The 25,040-nt window shown below is 42.9% G+C and overlaps 1 protein-coding gene and 1 pseudogene across 11 annotated transcripts; both read right to left on the bottom strand.

Annotated features, from left to right (window-relative positions):
- Window positions 1–1,244: 1,244 nt before the first annotated feature.
- On the bottom strand, window positions 1,245–24,905 carry LOC149381983 (protein FATTY ACID EXPORT 6-like). 11 transcript variants are annotated; one of them, XR_016301966.1, is made up of 3 exons: window positions 2,374–2,675; window positions 2,186–2,249; window positions 1,245–1,785 (listed from the first exon to the last, which is right to left on the bottom strand). XR_016301966.1 is itself a non-coding variant. In XM_089629770.1 (3 exons), the coding sequence occupies exons 1-3, from the start codon at window positions 24,753–24,755 to the stop codon at window positions 1,559–1,561; spliced, it is 363 nt and encodes a 120-aa protein (XP_089485896.1). In that variant the 5' UTR covers window positions 24,756–24,899; the 3' UTR covers window positions 1,245–1,558. The 11 variants fall into 11 exon arrangements, 8 of the variants coding, with proteins under 8 accessions (XP_089485896.1, XP_089485892.1, XP_089485897.1 ...); XM_089629770.1 differs by lacking the exons at window positions 2,186–2,249; window positions 2,374–2,675 and adding exons at window positions 23,843–23,930; window positions 24,557–24,899 and having other exon boundaries at window positions 1,245–1,634; XM_089629766.1 differs by lacking the exons at window positions 1,245–1,785; window positions 2,186–2,249; window positions 2,374–2,675 and adding exons at window positions 4,814–5,709; window positions 23,843–23,930; window positions 24,557–24,905.
- Window positions 19,692–23,474, bottom strand: LOC149381984 (uncharacterized; annotated as a pseudogene).
- Window positions 24,906–25,040: the final 135 nt, after the last annotated feature.

Below are 25,040 nucleotides of genomic sequence, written 5' to 3'. Positions count from 1 at the left end.
AAACTTTTTTAATTATTGTTTTAATTTTACCCAAATTTGTACATGTTTCATAATCAATTAGTCATTCTGATTTTGTTACGTGTATTAAATATAAATTAACAATAGCAATAAAGAAAACTAAACAAAGTTGTATAAATTAGCGTACATAAAAATAAAAAAGAGAAAATTTATACTAATGACGTTTAATTGATATATCTTATTTTATTATATTATTCAAAATTCACTAAAACATATTAATAATATTATTTAAATGTGAAAGTATCGTCAAACGTTGGCTAATATTAAGTTCAATAGTTTGATTTAAGTGAAATTTGTTGTAACTAGCCAAGTTTGTCATTCTTATCGGGGGAATAGCCCAAGTTTCATTTTATTAAGCAAATAGCCCATATTTTCGGCTCAGACCATAACGCCCTTGGTAAATTCGCGAATAGATTAATTTAATTAACCTACTGGAGTGAGTTAGGTTAATTAATTAACTTATTCACGAATCAGTTAATTAATTAACGTAACTCACTCCAGTAGGTTAATCAAATTAACCGATTCGCGAATTGTTTCTTCTTCTCCACCCCCAGCGAACCCGAGGTTAGGGTTAGGTTTAGGGCTTTGCTTCGCCGTCGACTTCTGAGACCTCAGGTTCGATCGTGAAAGCAAGGCAGTGGAGGAGCCAAACCCTCCGCGCCATCTCCGAGAACGATCGGAAGAGCTCGGACGACTCGAGGCCGTCGCCGGAGAAATCTCATGCGAGGACGAGTGTACGGACATCGAAACGGTACAGCGACGCCATAGCCATCCTCGACTCCCCCGATCGCGGCCTCTCCGTGCGCGCGCTCTGGCGGTGATCCCGAAGCACCCTGACCGTGAAAACCAGCGGCGCAAGCGACCTCGTCTCCGCCGCGGCGCTCGACGGCGATCATGTTCGAGCGGAGCCTCGGCGACGCAAAAAAATATGCTGAAGAGAGAGAGAGAGAGAGAGAGAGAGAGAGAGTTGTGTGAAAGGGTAATTTAGGTAATTTAAATTAGTTGAGTTATTCCCTTAATTAATTGAAACTTTGACTATTCTCTTAATATTAATAGGTTGATTTGGCTAGTTAGCAAAATAGCCCTTATTATATATATATATAAAGGAGAACCGCATTTTACTGTTTATATAGACTCATATATATAAAGGAGAACCGCATTTTACTGTTTATATAGACTCATTTTACTGTTACGAGATTTTGTGAAATCACGAAAATACCTTTAAATTTGACATAATTACAGTATGTGCCACTGAGAATAAATAATTAAAAATATCAATCGCATGTCCACATGAGATATAAACTTCAAGATATCTCCAGAAGAGTCTCCAAATAATTCTTTTCACCGAGTCTGTCACTGACCGTAATAAAACCTATACAAATATTTAATTTACAACAGTTGTCATCGAGATCGAGTAAGTGTCTAGACTTCTCCAGAGCATTCTTCTATCTTCTGCTCAAACGTAGCCCAGATATTTCTGGAACTTTTTTTGTTATAAATATTTCACCAAAATCCCATCCAGATTACCAGAAAAAAAAAATCACAACCATTCAATCCAAAATTCTCTCCTGCTCTCTATTTCATTCTCCCATATCGTTCTTTTCTTTCCCTTCGCTCTGCACATACAATAAACAATTTAAAACAACAAAGGAGAAGTAGCCAGAACAATGTATCCAATACCCATTACTTCTAAACCCCCAAAACTGGAAACCACAAATAGCAGGACCATTGATAATGGAGAATTTATTCCAGCAGACTACGGCGGACCTAATAAATGAGAGATGTTTCAGAATATGGATTCGACCAAAATCAAAGAGATAATAAGCTTTGAAGAGCATAGATTATAAACATTTTTTATTTTTGAATCAGAACTTATTATAAGATTTAAAGACGAACAAATTTTCAACTCCGAATCTATTAACAACCGGTCCTCATAATCTAAACTGATCTCCAAACTAAACATTACCGGCAAAGCGTTACACAAACCCAAAAAATAAATTATAAATAAATCCCTAATCCTCGAAATCAACTGAAATTAGTATATTATTACTTAGTATTAGCACATGCAATGAACAGATGGGAAGAAAGCCCAATAATTTACTAATCACAATTCTGAAACCCTAATCTATTTTAAAGTATTTTGTCTTAATTCCATTCCATCACTTGCCGTTATTGGGACTATCACCGTCCCGTAATATGTAGACCCCAAGATTCATGAACCCTAGCAACTCCTAAAACAAAGATATCTCACGACCATCAATCATGGAAAATAAAAATCCTATTTTCTGAGAGAGAGAGAGAGAGAGGAGGCCAAAAAAAAAAAACTCAAAATAGGAAGAAAACAAAAAGGCTAACCTTGAAGAAGAGAAAGATTCATGAGCGACATGGGGTGGATAATATATAAATACAATGAATTTCCTCTTTTTTTCCTCATTATTTTGACGCACCACCGTAGAATAAAAGGAACACGGGAAAACGGCGAGAGAGGAAAAAAAAAATAGGGGTATACTTTACTGAGAAATGTGTTTGAGCTTAATGTTTATCACCTAGAACTACTAAACAAACGTAAAGGAAAGAGTCATTTATATTTTGTGGTAAAAGGGCCGTGGACTTGGGCCACAGTAAGTGATGTCAGATTTTGGGCCTGCATACCTTAGTTTTTGTTAACTCATATATATATATATATATATATATATATTTTCAAGTGATCTCAGTTATATTGACGATTTACATGAACATTTCAAGAATCCAATTCACCTTTTGTCGTGTTTTTTTTGTTCTGAATTATATCTATATAATAAATACAACTTAAACTTAATGTGTTATTACATTTTATGTATTTGGGTAATGTTTTGACTACAAGTTACTATGACCTGAAAATAGTATTATATACATAATTATCATTACATAAATGCATTAGTAATCCCGCGGCAACGCGCGGCCATTATGCTTGTTTTTTTATATACTAAATGATGTTAAATGATCAAATATTGTATAAAATAAATAATTAATAATTACTCTATACTATTGATAATTTATTTCTTATTACTATGGCAATTTATAATATTCTGTTCAATAAGATAAATTAAAAGTTAATTGTACTTTATAGTTATAATAATATGATTAATTTGAATCTGACGTAATTTTAATACATTTATTTTTTTATTAATACTTAAATACATAATCATATAATATATTTAAGAAAATATTTAATACATCTTAACTGGTGGATGTTCTGCAATTTTCCTAAGCCCCATAAACAATTGGGTCTCGTCACCAACCCAAGATCAATTGAGCTTAATGGACCACAACAAAAAAGGGATAAACAGACAAAAACCCTAGGGAAATGGCCACAACTAGTAGTGAGTTGGAAAATTTGGACCAAAATGTTGTGGTACATGTTTTTGGACAATTATACTACCAATCTGAGGAGAGATAAATCTTTGTTACCCTCTTTGCCCTTTAATTTTTAATTTTGTTCATTTTAATCCAAAACTTGCTCATAAAGCCAAAAAAGCTCTCACCTCTCACAGCTCTCTCTCTCTCCTCTGTTTTTCTCTCTCGTTCATTTTGACATACAAAAAAAGCTTACCTTTTTATGTTGGTCGTCCTCGCTCACCACCGACGAGCTCGAGCGCGTGAGCACAAGAGGATGAACCTTGTTGAGATTCAGCACATGGCTTTGTTTCTAAATCACGACGCTGTTCATGGCGGCGATCCGGCGTTGATCCGGCGATCCGGCGGTGATCCGGCGACCGATCTCGAACCAAGAGCTTCAGCGATTTCAACCAATCGGAGAATCCTTCTCGAGTCCGTGTCGTTCTGGGTTTGTTGGTGCCATTACCCGCCGTCTCTGTGTTGTTTGTTGCTGGGTTTGTTTGTGTGTTGTTCTTCATGTTTTTGGACATTTGAGTTTTTTTTCGCGTTTTTGAATTGTAGATATACATGTCTACAATCTCTGAAATTGTAGACTGTCCCCGTCATACGTCGTTATTGTAATTGTAGATATACATGTCTACAATTCTTGTAATTGTAGACATATAGGTCTACACTTTCAACAGTTGTAGACTATTAGTCTACAACTGTTGAAAGTGTAGACCTATATGTCTACAATTACAAGAATTGTAGACATGTATATCTACAATTGGTGTAATTGTAGATATACATATATACAAATAGTCTCATTGTAGATATTATAAGTCTACAGTTACTACAACTCTAGACGTCGATATCTACAATTGTTGTTAACTGTAGACTTATAAGTCTACAATTTATGACAGTTTTTATTACAATTATACATATCAATCTAAAGTTATTCTGATTTTTGAATTTTCTTATTCAGGTATGAGAGTGAACATATTTTTTGTATAAATGAGAGACAAGCCTCCGACATACAGATCACGTGTCGTCGGTAGACCGAAGAAGAGACGGATACATTCTCAAGGGGAAGAGCCTATTCTTATGAAGTGTTCGCGATGTGGAGAAGTTGGTCACAATCGGACTACATGCAACAGTCCAGTTCCTTTGTCCGAGAAGAATGGATGAATTATTATAGTTGTATGTGTTTTTGGAACTAATTTCAGTTATTATAGTTTAATGACTAATTATATGTCTTTTTGAAACTTGGAGTGTATTTCAATAATGGATGAATGACTAATTATATGTTACAATTTCAGTAATTTATGTCTTTTTTACGTCTTTAATTCCTAAACATAAATGACAATAGTTGAAATCTCATACGTCCCATACAAAAATATAACTAACAGAAACCCGAGCCCGAACGAAATATCAAATCTCGATTAAAATATCAACTCCCAAATCCATTTTCCAAATCAATCATCAAATCAAACTTAGTGATTCATCAACTAAAACACAAAGAACTCCCGAGGCTCAGATTTTCTATCACAAGACACTAAACAACAACATCAACAACAACACATTTCAGAATTCCCAGCCAAAAGAACCACACGGCCAAAACGTAAAACACGGCCAAAAACAAGCAAACCAAGCTCACGGCCAACCTTAGCTCACGGCCAAAAACACACAAGCAAACCAAGCTCACGGCCAAGACCCAATCCAAAACAACACTCGTCCAAAACCAAGAACAGACCCATAACCAGAAGAATCATCACCGAAGGCAATTCAAATCTTCAACTAAAATCATCAAAACACGTTCACAACCAAAACCCCCAAATCAAAACCTAACCCTAATCAACATGTATTCCAATCTGAAGAAATCTCATCACCTCTCTATGTTCCTGAAATCCAGCCTCCTCTACAAGCTCTCTCTCCCTCCCGGCGTTTCTCCTAGCTCGCGGCGGCGCACACTTCACGGCGGTCAAGCGCTCGAGGAGACTCGGTGGTCGCGCGCCTGGGCTCGTTCCTTGGCAGCGATCCACGCGAGAGAGCTAAGCAAAGAGAAGATGATCGGAGTGGTCGAGGTGCGCGTCCAAGCTGGGCCTCGGCGGCAGCAGCGTTCTCCCTTCTCTCGGTCGGCGCGCGCGGTGGAGGATCGGTGGCTGTGAGTCGTGCGATGGAGGAGACTCGGTGGTGGCGCGCGGGAATAGGAAAAGAAGAAGGAAGGCGAGGAAAGGTGGCGGTGATGATTTTGGGTGGCCGGCCGGGAAGAGAGCTTGGATGATGTGGTCTGAATTTTTTTTTTCCTTGCTCTGTTTGCTCTCCAATGTCGCGCTGGTGAGGAGAGAAGAAGAAGAAGATAACGTGAAGAATGAAGAAGAAGGGCAAATATGTACTTGCTCACTTAAGCAACTACTAAAAGTGTCCAAAACAAGAAACTCTATATTTTGGTCCAAACTACTGAAATGAGTAGTAGATCCGACCATTTCCCAAAACCCTAATACCCATTCTCCCGCATCACGCTCACGCTCACGCTTACTTTATTATAAGCACTACACTTAATTAAACCTGACCCAAAAAAAGGACAAAAAATATCTCTTATTCTCACACATCGACAATCTCAGGCCTGCCCGCCCAGACCTTCGGCGTATTTGACCTTCGCCACGACTTTAAGCATATACTTACTGAAGACGTATATACAAACATATACGCGAGGCGTGTATATGTGTGCACATATCGAATACATATACGCATAAGATAAAAATTCATATATATATATATATATATATATATATATATATATATATATATATGAAAATACGTAAACATATATATATACACAATAAATACACGTAAACATAAGGACAATATGAAAATACATGTACACAAGTGTATATATATATATATATATATATATATATATATATGATAAACATATGAGAAATTGTCCTATTTGTCACTCTTTTGATAACTTTTTCCCACATTCCACTAAAACCTTAATTTGTCCCAAAATGCCACCATGACAAGTGTAAAAAGTCAAGTTTGCCTTTCACTATCTATTTTCTTTACAAATTGGCATCTATGTTTACTCAGCCATTTTCTCCCGAAATGAAGACCGATTAATACTCAGTAAAAACCCATTTCTCTTTCTCCCGTCCATCTCTTCTGTTTGTCTTCCTGATCTTCTCTCTCTCTCCCTCACTCTCCCGCATCTCGTCCAAGCTGAGAAAACTCGTGAACACAGCTCAAAAAATTCGTCGGAGGAGCTCAGTTATTGTCGTAGGAGCATTCCGACCAAAAAAAGAGAAGTTGCAATCCACGAAATAAAACCCTAGGTTCGTTTTTTTTTTTTTTTTTTTTTTTTCATTTTTCGGGTATAAAAAAAGCTTTTCATCTTGAAATAATGAAGTTTTTGTTGTTTAAAAGCATGGGTTTGTTATGGGTATGTTATGTGATTTTTGAAAAGAGAAGTTGCAATCCACGAAATAAAACCCTAGGTTCGTTTTTTTTTTTTTTTTTTTTTTTTTTTTTTTCATTTTTTTGGGTATAAAAAAAGCTTTTCATCTTGAAATAATGAAGTTTTTGTTGTTTAAAAGCATGTGTTTGTTATTATGAGTATGTTATGTGATTTTTGAAGATGACGTTCATTATTTGTTGACATATATGTCAACAATGTTGTCTTTAGATGTCAACAATGTTGACATAAATGCCAACAATGTTGACAAAAATGCTAGTAAACAAGTTTGTTAATCTATATGGTTAGCTTTTTTATTTCATTTTCTCTGACAAGTTCACCTCAATTTGAACTGACATGTGACTGTTATGTTAATGCATTGTGATTAATACTTGAATCAGATTTTGTTCATTTGCTTGCATTACATGATGGTGAGTTTTTGTTCTACATTGCATGTTTTTGTGACTGTGAATCAGAGTGTGGGGTTTTGCTTAATGTTGGTGTGAACTTGTGAGATGGAAAGCCTTTGGAAGTCTTGTTGACATTAGATGTCAACAATGGACGTCAACTATTGACATCTGATGTCAACAACTAATGAACGTTGTTGACTCTAATATTGTCAAAAATATGCAGAAATGTCAGAAAAACACTCCATTGAATCTCCGGTGACAAGCTATGACGACTTCGAGCCCCGAAAGAGAAAATGTTCTAAAAATGAGGTACATTTTGATGCCAAACAAAGCTGATTTTTGGTTATTATTTTTTATGATTGTAGACATTCATACCTATAATTGTAGACAATTACTAAAATTGTAGTCAATTGATGTTAATAAGGCAAGCGGATCGGAACTCGGTGATGCACAACTCACGGAGTTTCAAATGAGCCAGGCTGAGTACATATGGTACTTGGATACTTTTTGTAGTGAAACTGAATCGGGTCCGATCATGTGTCTCGAAAGTGTTATGAAAGAAATCATCGGAGACGACTGGGAGACTCAGTTGAAGAAAAAAGGAGATTTTATGGAAATCGTGCCCAAGGGGACACGACTGTTTATGCTGAAAACCCAGAGAGAGGAACTTATCTATTATAGGAGGATGATGATCAACAAGAAATGATTCTGACGATGAATTCCCCACACCATTGGTCTAAACTTCGTAATATTTATATTTTTGTATGGGTTTTTGTATGACTTGAATGCTTGAAACTGCTTAATATGTCTATTTACACTATGTTTTATATGTGTAATGTTGTGAATTGCATGTCTAAGTGAAGAACTAAATTTAAATTCATCCATTAGATGTGAAGTGGTTTTTTCATGTTATCATGGTTATCATGGTTTTTGCATGTTCCATCTCGCCGGTAATTTGAAGACTGCTTTTAAGGGGATTTCGAAGGATGTGAAGTGGAAATTATGGTCAACAATGTTCCCTTCGGGGGCAAATCTCGACCAACCCTGAAAATAAAGATTAACAGATAAGGAAATGATATGAGAACATGTCTACAATATTGACATCCATGTCTACAATGTTGACATCTATGTCTACAATGTTGACATCAGACATAGATGTCAACATTGAAGACATATGTGTCTACAATGTTGACATTAGACATAGATGCCACCATGACAAGTGTAAAAAGTCAAGTTTGCCATTCACTATCTATTTTCTTTACAAATTGGCATCTATGTTTAATCAGCCATTTTCTCCCGAAATGAAGACCGATTAATAGGTGAGTCTCAGTCAATCTCTCTCATTCGTCCATCTCTTCTCTCTTTCTTGTCCAGTACATCTAGGTCTTAGTCTCTCTCACTCTCCTCATTCGACCATCTCTTCTGTCTCTCTCTTCCAGTCCATCTCTTCTGACTGTCGTCCAGATCTTCTCTCTCTCTCTCTCTCTCTCTCTCTCTCTCCCCATCTCGTCCAAGCTCTCTCGTCCAGATCTTCTCTCTCTCTACCCCACTCTCCCCATTTCGTCCAAGCTGAGAAAACTCGTGAACACAGCTCAAAAAAGTCGTCGGAGGAGCTCAGTTATTGTCGGAGGAGCATTCCGAATGTCAGCCCAAAAAAAGAGAAGTTGCAATCCACGAAATAAAACCCTAGGTTCGTTTTTTTTTTTTTTCATTTTCCGGGTATAAAAAAGCTTTTCGTGTATAAATGGCCTTGGGACTTGAGTTTGAGTGTATTTTTCTGGAGGTCGAATGACTCTTGTCGGTCGCTTCGGTGAATCTTCTATGTTTATTGGCACCAGCTGCCAAGAGTCCCGATTTTCCTTGTCCCGAGCATCGTTGATCTCGACCTCCATCTCCTGTACTGTTTTTCCCTCAGAAACCGAGCCAACCCATATTAGTTGACTGTCATCATACATCTCATCCTCGTACTGTTCAGCATCCAACTGCAACATGCGGGCTTTAGACTGTGATTCAGTCAATTCTTCTTGACTGTCTTCTATTTGGCATAACAATTGTCAACATTGTTGACATGACATGTCAACATTGTTGACATCAGATGTCAACATTGTTGACATATCATGTCAACATTGTTGACATGTCATGTAAAGAACTATTAGAAGTCTATTAACTTCTTCGGCTTGTGTCTTCCATTCCCCTTCCATCTGTTCTGAATCGTATATTGTAATAATATTACCTTCTTCGGCTTGTGTCTTCCTCTCCCCTTCCATCTGTTCTGAATCGTATATTGTAATAATTTTACCTTCTTCGGCTTGTGTCTTCCCCTCCTTTTCCATCTGTTCTGAATCGTCGTTGTCTCTCTTCTCTTCATCTTGCTTCTCTTCATCTCCCTTTTCATCATCTCCGTTCTCGTCGTCATCTTTTTTCTCTTCATCTTTCTTTTCTGTTTCATCTTCTTCGTCTTCTTGCTCTTCTTCAACTTGCATGTCTTCTTGTGGCGGCACAGGCTCTTCTTCAACTTCTCGAGGCAAAGCCTCAACTTGACTGTCTTCATGTCGATCCACCGGCTCGACAATCTTGCGGGACAATTCCATAAACTGTTTATTCATACTTGTCTCGAATGATTTGAATTCATGTTTCATGTCAATCTTAAACAAGCTCCACTCTCCTTTCAAGTGGTTGACCGTGTCTTCGACACTCTTCAACCGAGCCTGTGAAAAATTAAAGATGTGACAATTTGACAAGCCATATGTTATGTTATCTACATGTTAAAGATCAGTCCATATTACCTTGGAGTCGGTGCTTGGAACTGTAAAAGCAGTTTCGGATGAGAGGGATGTGTCACCTTCAGATTCAATCCGAGCCCGTAATATTAACAATAAATCTCAACAATTTATCAATAATGTCAACAATATATCTATTGTTTGTTAACATCGTCTGTATGTCAACAATATTGACGTCTGAATGTCAACAATGTTGACATGAGATGTCAACAATGTTGACATCAGAATCCACCTGAAACTGATTCTGTAACGAACGCGCAGATTAAGTAATTTCATAGTATATACAGGTGAGGTAGTTAAAAAAATATTATCTTTATATCTAGGCTTTTTAACGCAAATAGTTTCTAAAACTATTTACTGCTCAAAGCAACAGGGAAGCTGAAGAGCCACAAAACAACGACGAAGAAGCTGAAGAGCCAAACAACAGCAGCATAGTCTTCAAGGACCAGGACGATACCCAAGAAGAGATACAAGAAATCTCAGGGGCAGGCACAACAGAAGAAATCATAGAGGAGATCGACAGGGCTTACACTGAGATGCCCGCAGGGGGAAACAACAAACTATACCACATAGTGGTCATCTTCAAGATCCCCCCCCACAACAGGAACTCACCCCATTGAGTTCGAGGTGAACGCCATAATAGACACAGGATGCACCTGCTGCTGTGTCAACATCGAAAAGGTCCCCGCTGAGGCGCTGGAAGAAGCCAAAATCATCCAGAATATCTCAGGGATCAACAGCGTCACCAGAGTCACAAAGAGACTTCGGCAGGGAAAAATGATCATAGCCGGTAATGAGTTCTATACTCCCTATATATCGGCGTTTCCCATGAACATGCCAAAGATCGACATGCTAGTAGGGTGCAACTTCATCAGAGCAATGAAGGGCGGTCTAAGGTTCGAAGGAACAGAAATTACCTTCTACAAAACCGTCACCAAGATTCAAACCACCCTAGAGCCACAAAGGATAGCCTACTTGGGAGAACTAATAGAAGAGGAAGAGCTCAAGGAGGACATAGCAGCTAACGCCTCAGACTTCGAGTCATTAGCCAACAAAATAAAAAACTCCAAACTCTTGAAGGAATTAAAAGAGCAAGGCTACATAGGCGAAGACCCAGTCAAACATTGGGCCAAGAATGCTATCAAATGTCAACTGGAGATCATAAACCCAGACATCACCATTGAAGACAAACCACCAGGAGACCTCACAACTGAGGAAAAGGCGCGCTACCAGAGGCACATTGATGCACTCCTAGAACTTGGAGTCATCCGCCCCAGCAAAAGCAGGCACAGAACCGCAGCCTTCATCGTCAAATCAGGAACAACGGTGGATCCCATCACAGGAAAAGAGACAAAGGGCAAAGAAAGGATGGTCTACAACTACAAAAGGCTCAATGACAACACTCACAAGGACCAATACTCCTTGCCAGGCATCGGAGCCATAATCAAGTCCCTTGGCGAAGCCACAATCTTCAGCAAATTCGACCTCAAGTCAGGCTTTCATCAGGTGGCCATGGAAGAAGAGTCGATCCCCTGGACGGCCTTCATAAGTCCAGCAGGATTGTACGAATGGCTAGTAATGCCATTTGGTCTGAAGAACGCCCCAGCGGTTTTTCAAAGAAAAATGGATAACTGCTTCAGGGGAACAGAAGCATTCATTGCAGTCTACATCGACGACATCCTGGTCTTCTCCAAAACATTGAAAGACCATGAAGAGCACCTAAAGGTAATGCTCGAGATCTGCAGGAAAAACGGACTCGTCTTAAGCCCAACAAAGATGAAGATAGCCTGCAAGGAGGTAGAATTCCTAGGAGCCACGATCAAAGAAGGACGTATCAAGCTTCAAGAGCACGTCATCAAGAAGATCGCAGACGTGGAAGATGAGAGCCTAACGACACTAAAAGGCCTCAGAAGCTGGCTCGGAGTCATAAACTATGCCAGGGCATATATCCCCAGGTGCGGGACCTTGTTAGGACCACTCTACTCCAAAACTTCGGAGCACGGGGAACGAAGGTGGAAACCAGCAGACTGGAAGATTGTCAAAGAAATCAAGCAACTGGTAAGAAACCTCCCTGACCTAGAAATCCCTCCTAACCATGCCTACATGGTCCTGGAAACAGACGGATGTATGGAAGGATGGGGAGGAGTGTGCAAATGGAAGGAAGCCAAAGCCGCCTCACAAGGATCTGAACGCATATGCGCCTATGCCTCAGGCAAATTCCCTGTCCCCAAGTCAACAATCGATGCAGAGATCTTCGCCGTCACGGAGTCCCTAGAAAAGTTCAAACTTTTCTACCTAGACAAAAGGGAGATCACACTCAGAACGGACTGCCAGGCGATCATCTCATTCTATGAGAAAATGGCAGTCAAGAAACCCAGTAGGGTAAGATGGATCAGGTTCTGTGACTACATCACCAATACCGGAATTACGGTCCACTTCGAGCACATCAAAGGCAACAACAACCAGATAGCAGACCAACTCTCCAGGTTGGCCCAAAACATTGCCGCAGCCCAAGTCATCCCAGAAGAAGCCCACGACGCCCTAGCCCTCATCAGTGAGGGAAATTTCTCACACATCGGGCTTATGGCCCAACTCAACAAACTCCTCGTAACAAAAGCCCGGGAAGGAAACAAGCCCATTTGGCACAACAGGGCCCACAAGAAGAAAACTTCGCAACGAAGGAACAATGACGACCACTCAGAAGCACCGCCCTCAGCCAACCAGCCCTATATAAACCACCAGATCGCAGGAGTCACCACACTCACAACTCAGGAAACAATGGCATCCCAATCCACTACCAGCAGAGAAGTCCTCACCATGAAAGGACACCTCAAAGCCTATCAAGAGATCTACAAGATAAGGAGGGAAAAACTCAAAAAAGGCCTCCCCCTAGAAGAAAGCCGCACCCTAGGCAAGGAACTAATCAAAGAAGAAAAGCTGGCCGGAGACATCCTCAGAACCACACTAGACCTGTACAGGGAGCTACTCAGGACCAAGGAAGACCAGTTCAGGAACAGCTCCACCAAAGACAACTACTGGGGAGACCTCCTACCCTACCTCAGCCAGACGATCAAAGAAATGGACGTCATCAGAGACAACGTCATCACGACCCTTCGCACCATCGAAGGGATCAAATATTAACTTCTCCCCCTTTCGAAAGGTCACCTGACCTTTGGGGAAAAGTAGTTTGTTTGTATTAGGCCACTTGCTTAGGCCATTTTCTTTTGTCGGCCACTTGGCCTTGTATTTTTTCTTTTGCGTGTAAGATTAGCAGGAATCTTTTAGCTGTCGATGGGGCCCAATGAGCACCCGAGCTAAATTATTGCTTTGCTTTTTCTTTTTCTCTCCCTATATAAGGAGAGTTATGTTTTCTTAAGAGAGCATCGAACAGATACACAAATATCTGAACTTTCTCTCTCTAGTATTGTGAAAGAAATAAAAATCCCAGTTTGCTTATTTGTTCTTAGCTTTTACTCTGAAAATTGTATGAACTACTGAGGTAAGCCGGCCTCTTTAGTTGGTACTAAGCCTTGCTCCTTTTGGATATTCTTCTGGTGATGGAGACCGGTATCGGGGAATACAGTAGAGTGGAATTGGTTTTACAGAAGGAATTACACCTCTGTTTTCTGGGCTGAATTAGCGATTTTTCTGAAGTTTTAGTATAGGGAAGGGGTTGTTATAAGGAGAAAGATATGGTGAGAGTGCCCTAAGGACAAGTCTACAGCAGGCAGAGGAACAGAAGAAGGAAGAAGGCCAATGCAATCTGAGTTGGAGACGCGACAATTTGAAGAAGAAGTAGAAGGTTGGGAACGCTCCGAACGCTCGGCTAGGCTCTATTTCCAAGATCTTGAAGAATACCCACGGTACGAACGCATTCAGCAATTCCCAAATTGCCAGATACCTTGCTATCACTACCTTACTGGAGAAGACGTTGGCAAGACTCACACAACTTTCACCAGGGGTGAGAGAATCCCACAACTTCTCAACACCATCTACGACCTAAACATCAACCAGTGCCATAACCAGGCACAACTCTTTGACCGCATCTTGCTCCTATCAAGATACGTGGTCAGAAGAAAGGCTCCCACACTACCCTCCATCCCAGAGGAGGATCCTGCTCGCTCATTTCCCTCCGAGGAAATCATCTCCCAGATCCGAGCCCTAAAAGCAGATCTAAGAGAAGTTAAGGCCGCTCAATCTAGCCTAAAACTCTCTTTATCTGAAATTAGGGATTCTCTGGTTGAGATCACCAGCAGAGAATCGGCTCCTAAGCCAATTGAAGCAGAAACTGCTAGAGTCGCAGAACAGCTTAAGCAGCAGATCAAGGAAGTCAAGACAGCCCTCGCTGATCTCAGAACCATCGCTAAAAGCCTGGTTCCCGAAGCCTGATGAACACCTGGCAGCTAGCAGCCGCCAAAAATTCATACCAAGAAGCCTTCAGAGCCACAGCTTCACTCACTTCCGACAACAGAGCAGTTGGGTTTGTCGAGCCGCACAGACACCCAACCAACCTCAGCGACACGCACATCCAGAGACAGAACAACATCCTCATACATCTGCTTATTCAAAGCATCGAGGAGATCAAGACCATCAGAGATCAATTGCAAGTCGTCTCGGACAGAGTCAACAGCCTTGACGCAAAGGGTAAGGAAGTAGCCCTACCAGAAGACGTCATCAACCAACTATCATCCCAGCTGAAAGACGCTAGTTTCGGAGACAAGAAACCCATTAAAGGAAAAGGGAAAGGCCCTTTCAGGGTCTGGAATTAATGGGTTCCCGAACACAGACGCTCCAGTTGCCCCGAGCAACGCAAGGTACGTCGAATCCTACGGAAAATCTGGACGACCAGATCCGAGGATACAGAAGATTCCAAAGAGCCAGACATGTGGCTCAGAGAATGGTCAGAAGGACCTTGGCTCGGGATTTCCGTCAATCCCTGGAGCAACAGCTTGACCCCAATAGGGAACTATCCCTGAGTAGGAGGAGGCGAGCAAACCTCGTACCAGCAGAAGTACTATACTCCTACAACAACAACGAACCCGTCAACAGGGTCTATCAGCACTATGAAGAGCTACGGAGCCTCATAGTAGACGGACATCAAGACCTTCGCTATATTGAAAGAGAGTCGTACGAGACTCTACGAAGGTCCGGAATGCAACACATTCACATAGGAATGATGATGCTCAGACTCCAACTTCTACACCGAGTGGACTCAGGAGTCAGCGCTGTCGTGGTCTTCAGAGATACCAGGTGGACAGACGAAAGGCAGATCCTCAGCGCCATGACAATGGATCTAGCCAGAGGAACACAGATGGTGTACACAATCCCAGACATCCTCATCAGCATACACGACTTCTACAACCACATCCAGGTGTGCATTCAGACAAGAGGATACGGGCAGGGATGGACATGAGGGGACAGCAACCTGATCATCACCAGGTCCTTAATCGGAAGGATCACGAATACTAGTCAAGCAAACTTCAACTATCAGATAGAAGGAGTCTCAGAATACCTGACCAGTCAAGGTGTCCAGGCAGTCCCTGGAGAACCATGGAGGGCCGTGAATAGAGAAAACCAGTGGACCCTATCACCATCAACGATCGAGCCCCCACTACAAAACCCTACCAACATGATCGCCAGACAAGCAGAAACCGGCAACGTCAGCATCAGGTTCACCGGCTTTAGAGACACTCCTCAACCCCTCCTGGAAGAAGAAGACGAAGAAGATAGAAGGCCGGAGGAAAGGGTCCACGTGGCCCTAGTCGGAGTTCATTCTTGGGAACCTCCAAGAGAAGGCAAATGGGACACGCTTGGGCAACCATCGGGGAAGTATGATTTCTTGGTGGACTACTCAGCCCCAAAAGAAATCCCACCTTGGCCAACAACCTGTACAGGCTGGGGAGAAGAATTTGATGAAAAGGAAGAAGAGGAGGAGCAGGCGGAGCTGCTCTACCCAGTAAAAAGGCAAGATTTGGTGGAAAGTTGGCTCGAGCAACTAGGAGAAAGCGCCACCGAAGTCCAATGGGACGAAACGAGCTCAGAAGAAGAAGAAGACGATGATAGGTCTGTCATTTCGGCAAAAGCTCTAGTCGCCGAAATGGACTACCCGAACCATCGTTTTGTATTCTTCTGGGTAGGCCATTCTCCATGTTACCCATATTTCCCTTTCTCTTACTCCCAAGAGATTTTCGATGTAGTCCGCCTTATCCTGGAGGGAGTCGAACGTCATTTCCCTTAAGAGATTGAGGGTGATCGTCTCCCATGTTGCTATGGCGTCTGCATGACTGGGTATCTCTGGTGGTAGGACCAGTATCGGACCCTGTGTCTGTTGGGCGGACGGGAGGCTCCAAGGCGCTGGCGATCTTCCGTACTTTCCCGGTTTGCGGGTCCCTTCTAGAGAGCCAACTGTACTTGGGCCGCCTTCTTGTAATACAGTATTAGCCGGTGGGTACCTGACTTGTCCTGTATTGGAGTTTGGTGGTATGAAGGTGCTCGTTTGGTCTGACTGTATGTCACTGGCTCCTGGGTAGGCTCTTTCCAGGACTTCTAGCGTCTTAATGCTAGCTGCGACCCTTGAGGGGTAGTCCATTTCGGCGACTAGAGCTTTTGCCGAAATGACAGACCTATCATCGTCTTCTTCTTCTTCTGAGCTCGTTTCGTCCCATTGGACTTCGGTGGCGCTTTCTCCTAGTTGCTCGAGCCAACTTTCCAGCAAATCTTGCCTTTTTACTGGGTAGAGCAGCTCCGCCTGCTCCTCATCTTCTTCCTTTTCATCAAATTCTTCTCCCCAGCCTGTACAGGTTGTTGGCCAAGGTGGGATTTCTTTTGGGGCTGAGTAGTCCACCAAGAAATCATACTTCCCCGATGGTTGCCCAAGCGTGTCCCATTTGCCTTCTCTTGGAGGTTCCCAAGAATGAACTCCGACTAGGGCCACGTGGACCCTTTCCTCCGGCCTTCTATCTTCTTCGTCTTCTTCTTCCAGGAGGGGTTGAGGAGTGTCTCTAAAGCCGGTGAATCTGATGCTGACGTTGCCGGTTTCTGCTTGTCTGGCGATCATGTTGGTAGGGTTTTGTAGTGGGGGCTCGATCGTTGATGGTGATAGGGTCCACTGGTTTTCTCTATTCACGGCCCTCCATGGTTCTCCAGGGACTGCCTGGACACCTTGACTGGTCAGGTATTCTGAGACTCCTTCTATCTGATAGTTGAAGTTTGCCTGACTAGTATTCGTGATCCTTCCGATTAAGGACCTGGTGATGATCAGGTTGCTGTCCCCTCCTGTCCATCCCTGCCCGTATCCTCTTGTCTGAATGCACACCTGGATGTGGTTGTAGAAGTCGTGTATGCTGATGAGGATGTCTGGGATTGTGTACACCATCTGTGTTCCTCTGGCTAGATCCATTGTCATGGCGCTGAGGATCTGCCTTTCGTCTGTCCACCTGGTATCTCTGAAGACCACGACAGCGCTGACTCCTGAGTCCACTCGGTGTAGAAGTTGGAGTCTGAGCATCATCATTCCTATGTGAATGTGTTGCATTCCGGACCTTCGTAGAGTCTCGTACGACTCTCTTTCAATATAGCGAAGGTCTTGATGTCCGTCTACTATGAGGCTCCGTAGCTCTTCATAGTGCTGATAGACCCTGTTGACGGGTTCGTTGTTGTTGTAGGAGTATAGTACTTCTGCTGGTACGAGGTTTGCTCGCCTCCTCCTACTCAGGGATAGTTCCCTATTGGGGTCAAGCTGTTGCTCCAGGGATTGACGGAAATCCCGAGCCAAGGTCCTTCTGACCATTCTCTGAGCCACATGTCTGGCTCTTTGGAATCTTCTGTATCCTCGGATCTGGTCGTCCAGATTTTCCGTAGGATTCGACGTACCTTGCGTTGCTCGGGGCAACTGGAGCGTCTGTGTTCGGGAACCCATTAATTCCAGACCCTGAAAGGGCCTTTCCCTTTTCCTTTAATGGGTTTCTTGTCTCCGAAACTAGCGTCTTTCAGCTGGGATGATAGTTGGTTGATGACGTCTTCTGGTAGGGCTACTTCCTTACCCTTTGCGTCAAGGCTGTTGACTCTGTCCGAGACGACTTGCAATTGATCTCTGATGGTCTTGATCTCCTCGATGCTTTGAATAAGCAGATGTATGAGGATGTTGTTCTGTCTCTGGATGTGCGTGTCGCTGAGGTTGGTTGGGTGTCTGTGCGGCTCGACAAACCCAACTGCTCTGTTGTCGGAAGTGAGTGAAGCTGTGGCTCTGAAGGCTTCTTGGTATGAATTTTTGGCGGCTGCTAGCTGCCAGGTGTTCATCAGGCTTCGGGAACCAGGCTTTTAGCGATGGTTCTGAGATCAGCGAGGGCTGTCTTGACTTCCTTGATCTGCTGCTTAAGCTGTTCTGCGACTCTAGCAGTTTCTGCTTCAATTGGCTTAGGAGCCGATTCTCTGCTGGTGATCTCAACCAGAGAATCCCTAATTTCAGATAAAGAGAGTTTTAGGCTAGATTGAGCGGCCTTAACTTCTCTTAGATCTGCTTTTAGGGCTCGGATCTGGGAGATGATTTCCTCGGAGGGAAATGAGCGAGCAGGATCCTCCTCTGGGATGGAGGGTAGTGTGGGAGCCTTTCTTCTGACCACGTATCTTGATAGGAGCAAGATGCGGTCAAAGAGCTGTGCCTGGTTATGGCACTGGTTGATGTTTAGGTCGTAGATGGTGTTGAGAAGTTGTGGGATTCTCTCACCCCTGGTGAAAGTTGTGTGAGTCTTGCCAACGTCTTCTCCAGTAAGGTAGTGATAGCAAGGTATCTGGCAATTTGGGAATTGCTGAATGCGTTCGTACCGTGGGTATTCTTCAAGATCTTGGAAATAGAGCCTAGCCGAGCGTTCGGAGCGTTCCCAACCTTCTACTTCTTCTTCAAATTGTCGCGTCTCCAACTCAGATTGCATTGGCCTTCTTCCTTCTTCTGTTCCTCTGCCTGCTGTAGACTTGTCCTTAGGGCACTCTCACCATATCTTTCTCCTCATAACAACCGTTTCGCCTCTCTTGGGGTACTAAGCCTTGCTCCTTTTGGATATTCTTCTGGTGATGGAGACCGGTATCGGGGAATACAGTAGAGTGGAATTGGTTTTACAGAAGGAATTACACCTCTGTTTTCTGGGCTGAATTAGCGATTTTTCTGAAGTTTTAGTATAGGGAAGGGGTTGCTCTTACTTTGCTGGCCAGACCCTAAAGGGTTTTAGTTCCCCATAGTAATCTTGATCAAAAGCCGAGGCTCTGATACCATAAAAAAAGCGGGGCGGAAGACTTTAAAACTAAAGAGGCCGGCTTACCTCAGTAGTTCATACAATTTTCAGAGTAAAAGCTAAGAACAAATAAGCAAACTGGGATTTTTATTTCTTTCACAATACTAGAGAGAGAAAGTTCAGATATTTGCGTATCTGTTCGATGCTCTCTTAAGAAAACATAACTCTCCTTATATAGGGAGAGAAAAAGAAAAAGCAATGCAATAATTTAGCTCGGGTGCTCATTGGGCCCCATCGACAGCTAAAAGATTCCTGCTAATCTTACACGCAAAAGAAAAAATACAAGGCCAAGTGGCCGACAAAAGAAAATGGCCTAAGCAAGTGGCCTAATACAAACAAACTACTTTTCCCCAAAGGTCAGGTGACCTTTCGAAAGGGGGAGAAGTTAATATTTGATCCCTTCGATGGTGCGAAGGGTCGTGATGACGTTGTCTCTGATGACGTCCATTTCTTTGATCGTCTGGCTGAGGTAGGGTAGAAGGTCTCCCCAGTAGTTGTCTTTGGTGGAGCTGTTCCTGAACTGGTCTTCCTTGGTCCTGAGTAGCTCCCTGTACAGGTCTAGTGTGGTTCTGAGGATGTCTCCGGCCAGCTTTTCTTCTTTGATTAGTTCCTTGCCTAGGGTGCGGCTTTCTTCTAGGGGGAGGCCTTTTTTGAGTTTTTCCCTCCTTATCTTGTAGATCTCTTGATAGGCTTTGAGGTGTCCTTTCATGGTGAGGACTTCTCTGCTGGTAGTGGATTGGGATGCCATTGTTTCCTGAGTTGTGAGTGTGGTGACTCCTGCGATCTGGTGGTTTATATAGGGCTGGTTGGCTGAGGGCGGTGCTTCTGAGTGGTCGTCATTGTTCCTTCGTTGCGAAGTTTTCTTCTTGTGGGCCCTGTTGTGCCAAATGGGCTTGTTTCCTTCCCGGGCTTTTGTTACGAGGAGTTTGTTGAGTTGGGCCATAAGCCCGATGTGTGAGAAATTTCCCTCACTGATGAGGGCTAGGGCGTCGTGGGCTTCTTCTGGGATGACTTGGGCTGCGGCAATGTTTTGGGCCAACCTGGAGAGTTGGTCTGCTATCTGGTTGTTGTTGCCTTTGATGTGCTCGAAGTGGACCGTAATTCCGGTATTGGTGATGTAGTCACAGAACCTGATCCATCTTACCCTACTGGGTTTCTTGACTGCCATTTTCTCATAGAATGAGATGATCGCCTGGCAGTCCGTTCTGAGTGTGATCTCCCTTTTGTCTAGGTAGAAAAGTTTGAACTTTTCTAGGGACTCCGTGACGGCGAAGATCTCTGCATCGATTGTTGACTTGGGAACAGGGAATTTGCCTGAGGCATAGGCGCATATGCGTTCAGATCCTTGTGAGGCGGCTTTGGCTTCCTTCCATTTGCACACTCCTCCCCATCCTTCCATACATCCGTCTGTTTCCAGGACCATGTAGGCATGGTTAGGAGGGATTTCTAGGTCAGGGAGGTTTCTTACCAGTTGCTTGATTTCTTTGACAATCTTCCAGTCTGCTGGTTTCCACCTTCGTTCCCCGTGCTCCGAAGTTTTGGAGTAGAGTGGTCCTAACAAGGTCCCGCACCTGGGGATATATGCCCTGGCATAGTTTATGACTCCGAGCCAGCTTCTGAGGCCTTTTAGTGTCGTTAGGCTCTCATCTTCCACGTCTGCGATCTTCTTGATGACGTGCTCTTGAAGCTTGATACGTCCTTCTTTGATCGTGGCTCCTAGGAATTCTACCTCCTTGCAGGCTATCTTCATCTTTGTTGGGCTTAAGACGAGTCCGTTTTTCCTGCAGATCTCGAGCATTACCTTTAGGTGCTCTTCATGGTCTTTCAATGTTTTGGAGAAGACCAGGATGTCGTCGATGTAGACTGCAATGAATGCTTCTGTTCCCCTGAAGCAGTTATCCATTTTTCTTTGAAAAACCGCTGGGGCGTTCTTCAGACCAAATGGCATTACTAGCCATTCGTACAATCCTGCTGGACTTATGAAGGCCGTCCAGGGGATCGACTCTTCTTCCATGGCCACCTGATGAAAGCCTGACTTGAGGTCGAATTTGCTGAAGATGGTGGCTTCGCCAAGGGACTTGATTATGGCTCCGATGCCTGGCAAGGAGTATTGGTCCTTGTGAGTGTTGTCATTGAGCCTTTTGTAGTTGTAGACCATCCTTTCTTTTCCCTTTGTCTCTTTTCCTGTGATGGGATCCACCGTTGTTCCTGATTTGACGATGAAGGCTGCGGTTCTGTGCCTGCTTTTGCTGGGGCGGATGACTCCAAGTTCTAGGAGTGCATCAATGTGCCTCTGGTAGCGCGCATTTTCCTCAGTTGTGAGGTCTCCTGGTGGTTTGTCTTCAATGGTGATGTCTGGGTTTATGATCTCCAGTTGACATTTGATAGCATTCTTGGCCCAATGTTTGACTGGGTCTTCGCCTATGTAGCCTTGCTCTTTTAATTCCTTCAAGAGTTTGGAGTTTTTTTATTTTGTTGGCTAATGACTCGAAGTCTGAGGCGTTAGCTGCTATGTCCTCCTTGAGCTCTTCCTCTTCTATTAGTTCTCCCAAGTAGGCTGTCCTTTGTGGCTCTAGGGTGGTTTGAATCTTGGTGACGGTTTTGTAGAAGGTAATTTCTGTTCCTTCGAACCTTAGACCGCCCTTCATTGCTCTGATGAAGTTGCACCCTACTAGCATGTCGATCTTTGGCATGTTCATGGGAAACGCCGATATATAGGGAGTATAGAACTCATTACCGGCTATGATCATTTTTCCCTGCCGAAGTCTCTTTGTGACTCTGGTGACGCTGTTGATCCCTGAGATATTCTGGATGATTTTGGCTTCTTCCAGCGCCTCAGCGGGGACCTTTTCGATGTTGACACAGCAGCAGGTGCATCCTGTGTCTATTATGGCGTTCACCTCGAACTCAATGGGGTGAGTTCCTGTTGTGGGGGGGATCTTGAAGATGACCACTATGTGGTATAGTTTGTTGTTTCCCCCTGCGGGCATCTCAGTGTAAGCCCTGTCGATCTCCTCTATGATTTCTTCTGTTGTGCCTGCCCCTGAGATTTCTTGTATCTCTTCTTGGGTATCGTCCTGGTCCTTGAAGACTATGCTGCTGTTGTTTGGCTCTTCAGCTTCTTCGTCGTTGTTTTGTGGCTCTTCAGCTTCCCTGTTGCTTTGAGCAGCTTCGTCGTTGTTTTGAACAGGTCCTCCTCCCCCCTCTGGAAAAAAAGGTATTTCTGGGAAATCCCTTTTCTGGATTTCTTCGAGGAAGGCTTCATTCTGCTGGAGAAGAAATGAATTATGCTCGTACAGACTTTTTATGAGCATATCCTTGTTTTGGTACTGCCAGTGTAACTTGCTTTCTTTTGGTTGGACTATTTGTAGGCCGTAGTCTAGGGCCGCGCAGAGTGGGCAGACGTTGAGGCGGCAGATAGTGCACGTTGCTTTTCTTCCGATGGTTGTTGGGTCTTTGCATTTGTGGCATGACTCCTGTTGTACAATCGTCATGTCATCCCACTCGTGTTTGCATTCCTCCATCTCTTTTGATACTGGGAGAGAGACCCTCCAGCTCCCCCCTTCTTGCCTTGGTACCACTGGATTAGTTATGACAACTAAAGCAAATAAGTTGTCATACTGTGGTTCTACTTCATACGGTAGCTGGGTTTTGAAGGCAGCGAGGTCTTCCATGCCCTGAGCCTCCCCTTCCGATATCGAGCAGATGTCGTCATCGTCTGGCTCTCATGGGTCAATGGAAATGACGTCCCAGCTGCTATCAAGGTTTAGGCCATCTAGGAAGGCTGCCCTTTCTGGTCTGACATGCTTCTTCGGGCATTCCCTGGCGTAGTGGCCTTCTATCCCACAGAGGTAGCACTTACATTTGCTTCCTTCTCTCATTCTGGTGGCTTTGTACTTGTTTTTGAAGACCTTGACGTGGGAGTCGTGGGGCTTTCCTCTGTAAGTCTTGGCCTTTCTGATGCCAAACTTTTTCTTGCCACTCCCTGTTTCGTAGTACCCTGGGATTGGGATGGTTCTGCAGAAGTTGAGGTTTTTGAGCTTCCTCTGAAGTTCTGCCTGTTTGCACAGGTTCTGCAGGTACTCGGAGATGTACTGGACTCTTGCCATAACTCCGGTTGTGAGCCCTGGGTAGGCTTGGTTGTATTCTTTCTGTATGGTTGGGCCTATTTCCGGTGGGAGTTTTCGGAAGAGCTTATCGGATAGCTCTGGTCCTGTCTGGCATTGTGGTCCTTAAACAAGTTTCCTGATCAAAATAGTCTCGAGCAATTAAATTTGTAGCATTTTAGTCGTTTTAAAAAAAAAATCTAAAATGCAACAAAATTAATAGTTTGAGTACCATTTTGCTTGAAAAATTATTTCAAGGAACCAAAGTGAGACCACACACACTAAGAACCCATATTTAGGAAAATCAAAAGGCAAACCAGAGTGAGAACAAAGATATAGAGTTCTAACTTAATGTTCTATGTTTCTCCAAAAGAGGGTTATGCTAAGAAACAGTGTGTCGGAGAAGAATAATAAGAACGATTCAAATTACCTGATACCAGCAACGATACCGGCCGGCATAATCTTGGAACTCTGCAAATAACGCTGTCCCATCACTATCGCCAACGCTGCCGCACAAACTGGTTTTTTTTTTTTTTTTTTTTTTTTTTGTTAACCAAAGATGATAAATTTAGTATTGTAATTAGATATAATTGTAGTAACAAGAATGAACGAACCAGAGAAGCTGTACAAGCAACTTGAATTGCAATAACCTTTTTAATTAGTTGTTGCTCAATGTTCAATATTAGACACAAATAAACTGTATAACTCATCATAGGCACTATTTTCTGAAATGAAAAGTTTATAGCAGAGCTATAATTCCCCACATTGTGCCATGAAAACAAACTCTACATTATCAGATCTCCTTTGAGCTAAAAATAAAAAACCAAAGAAAACGTATTTACTATAATATTTTTCAGTTGAATTTTAGAATTTTGATAAGTAAAGAAAATGAAAACCTTTCAAAAAGTCAAGAGCATTTAAAGGAAAACAATAATCAGGATATTCTATTGTTAACAGAACAAAATCAGTTTTAAGCTACAAAACTACGCAAACAGAATTATCGATTTCAGAAGACAAATCAAATACGACTAAAAAAAAGAAAAAAAAAAAGAAAAAAAAGAACAAACTAAACTAAACTCAAATTTTGAAGAACGTTAATGCCGATCGAATCAAAGGAGAGTAAGAGAAGCGAATTCAGATTTACCGGTCTCGAGAATGAAAGCGAAGTAGGAATTCTTCCGCTTCTTGAAGGCGTTGAGGCTGAGATAACCGGCGAGAATGAGAGCGAAGCCGGTGCCGAGACCTCCGCCGAGAGAGGCCGCGCTTCCTTTCTTCAGGAATCCGATCAGTCCTCCGACCGCCACAATCAGGCCGTACGGGATCGTGAAGCAGAAATCGTGCATTTTTTTTTTCTTTTCGCTTCTGTTTGGTTCCCGGGAAAATTCTCAGATTTTCTCAGGGAATTTGGATCAGAAACGCAGATAGAGAGAGAGAGAGGGATTTTGGTCAAAAGTTTCACGAGTCAACGACTATTTGGCGCGTGGAAAGAGTGCTCTGGTCAAAAGGAGCTACTTTTAGTCTGGATTTCCGATTATGCCCCTCGTAATTTAATCTCAGAAATGCCCTTTCACTGGTGGAAATACCGACTAAAATATGGCAAGAATCTGAAAGGCCGGCAAAAAGTCACC

This window comes from Urtica dioica, chromosome 11 (genome assembly GCF_054948205.1).
Source record: "Urtica dioica subsp. dioica isolate 48M chromosome 11, U.dioica_male_clone48M_v1_H2, whole genome shotgun sequence".
Classification (NCBI taxonomy): Eukaryota; Viridiplantae; Streptophyta; class Magnoliopsida; order Rosales; family Urticaceae; genus Urtica; species Urtica dioica.
This window is presented reverse-complemented; position numbering and strand designations above follow the sequence as displayed.

Excerpts from the sequence above, each read along its gene's own strand:
- LOC149381983 (XM_089629766.1), bottom strand. The coding sequence starts at position 24,755 with ATGCACGATTTCTGCTTCACGATCCCGTACGGCCTGATTGTGGCGGTC. Across the intron at positions 23,931-24,556 it reads CGCTTTCATTCTCGAGACCG|TTTGTGCGGCAGCGTTGGCG; the intron begins GTAAATCTGAAT and ends AAAAAAAACCAG. Across the intron at positions 5,710-23,842 it reads GGTATCGTTGCTGGTATCAG|CGCGACATTGGAGAGCAAAC; the intron begins GTAATTTGAATC and ends TCTCCTCACCAG.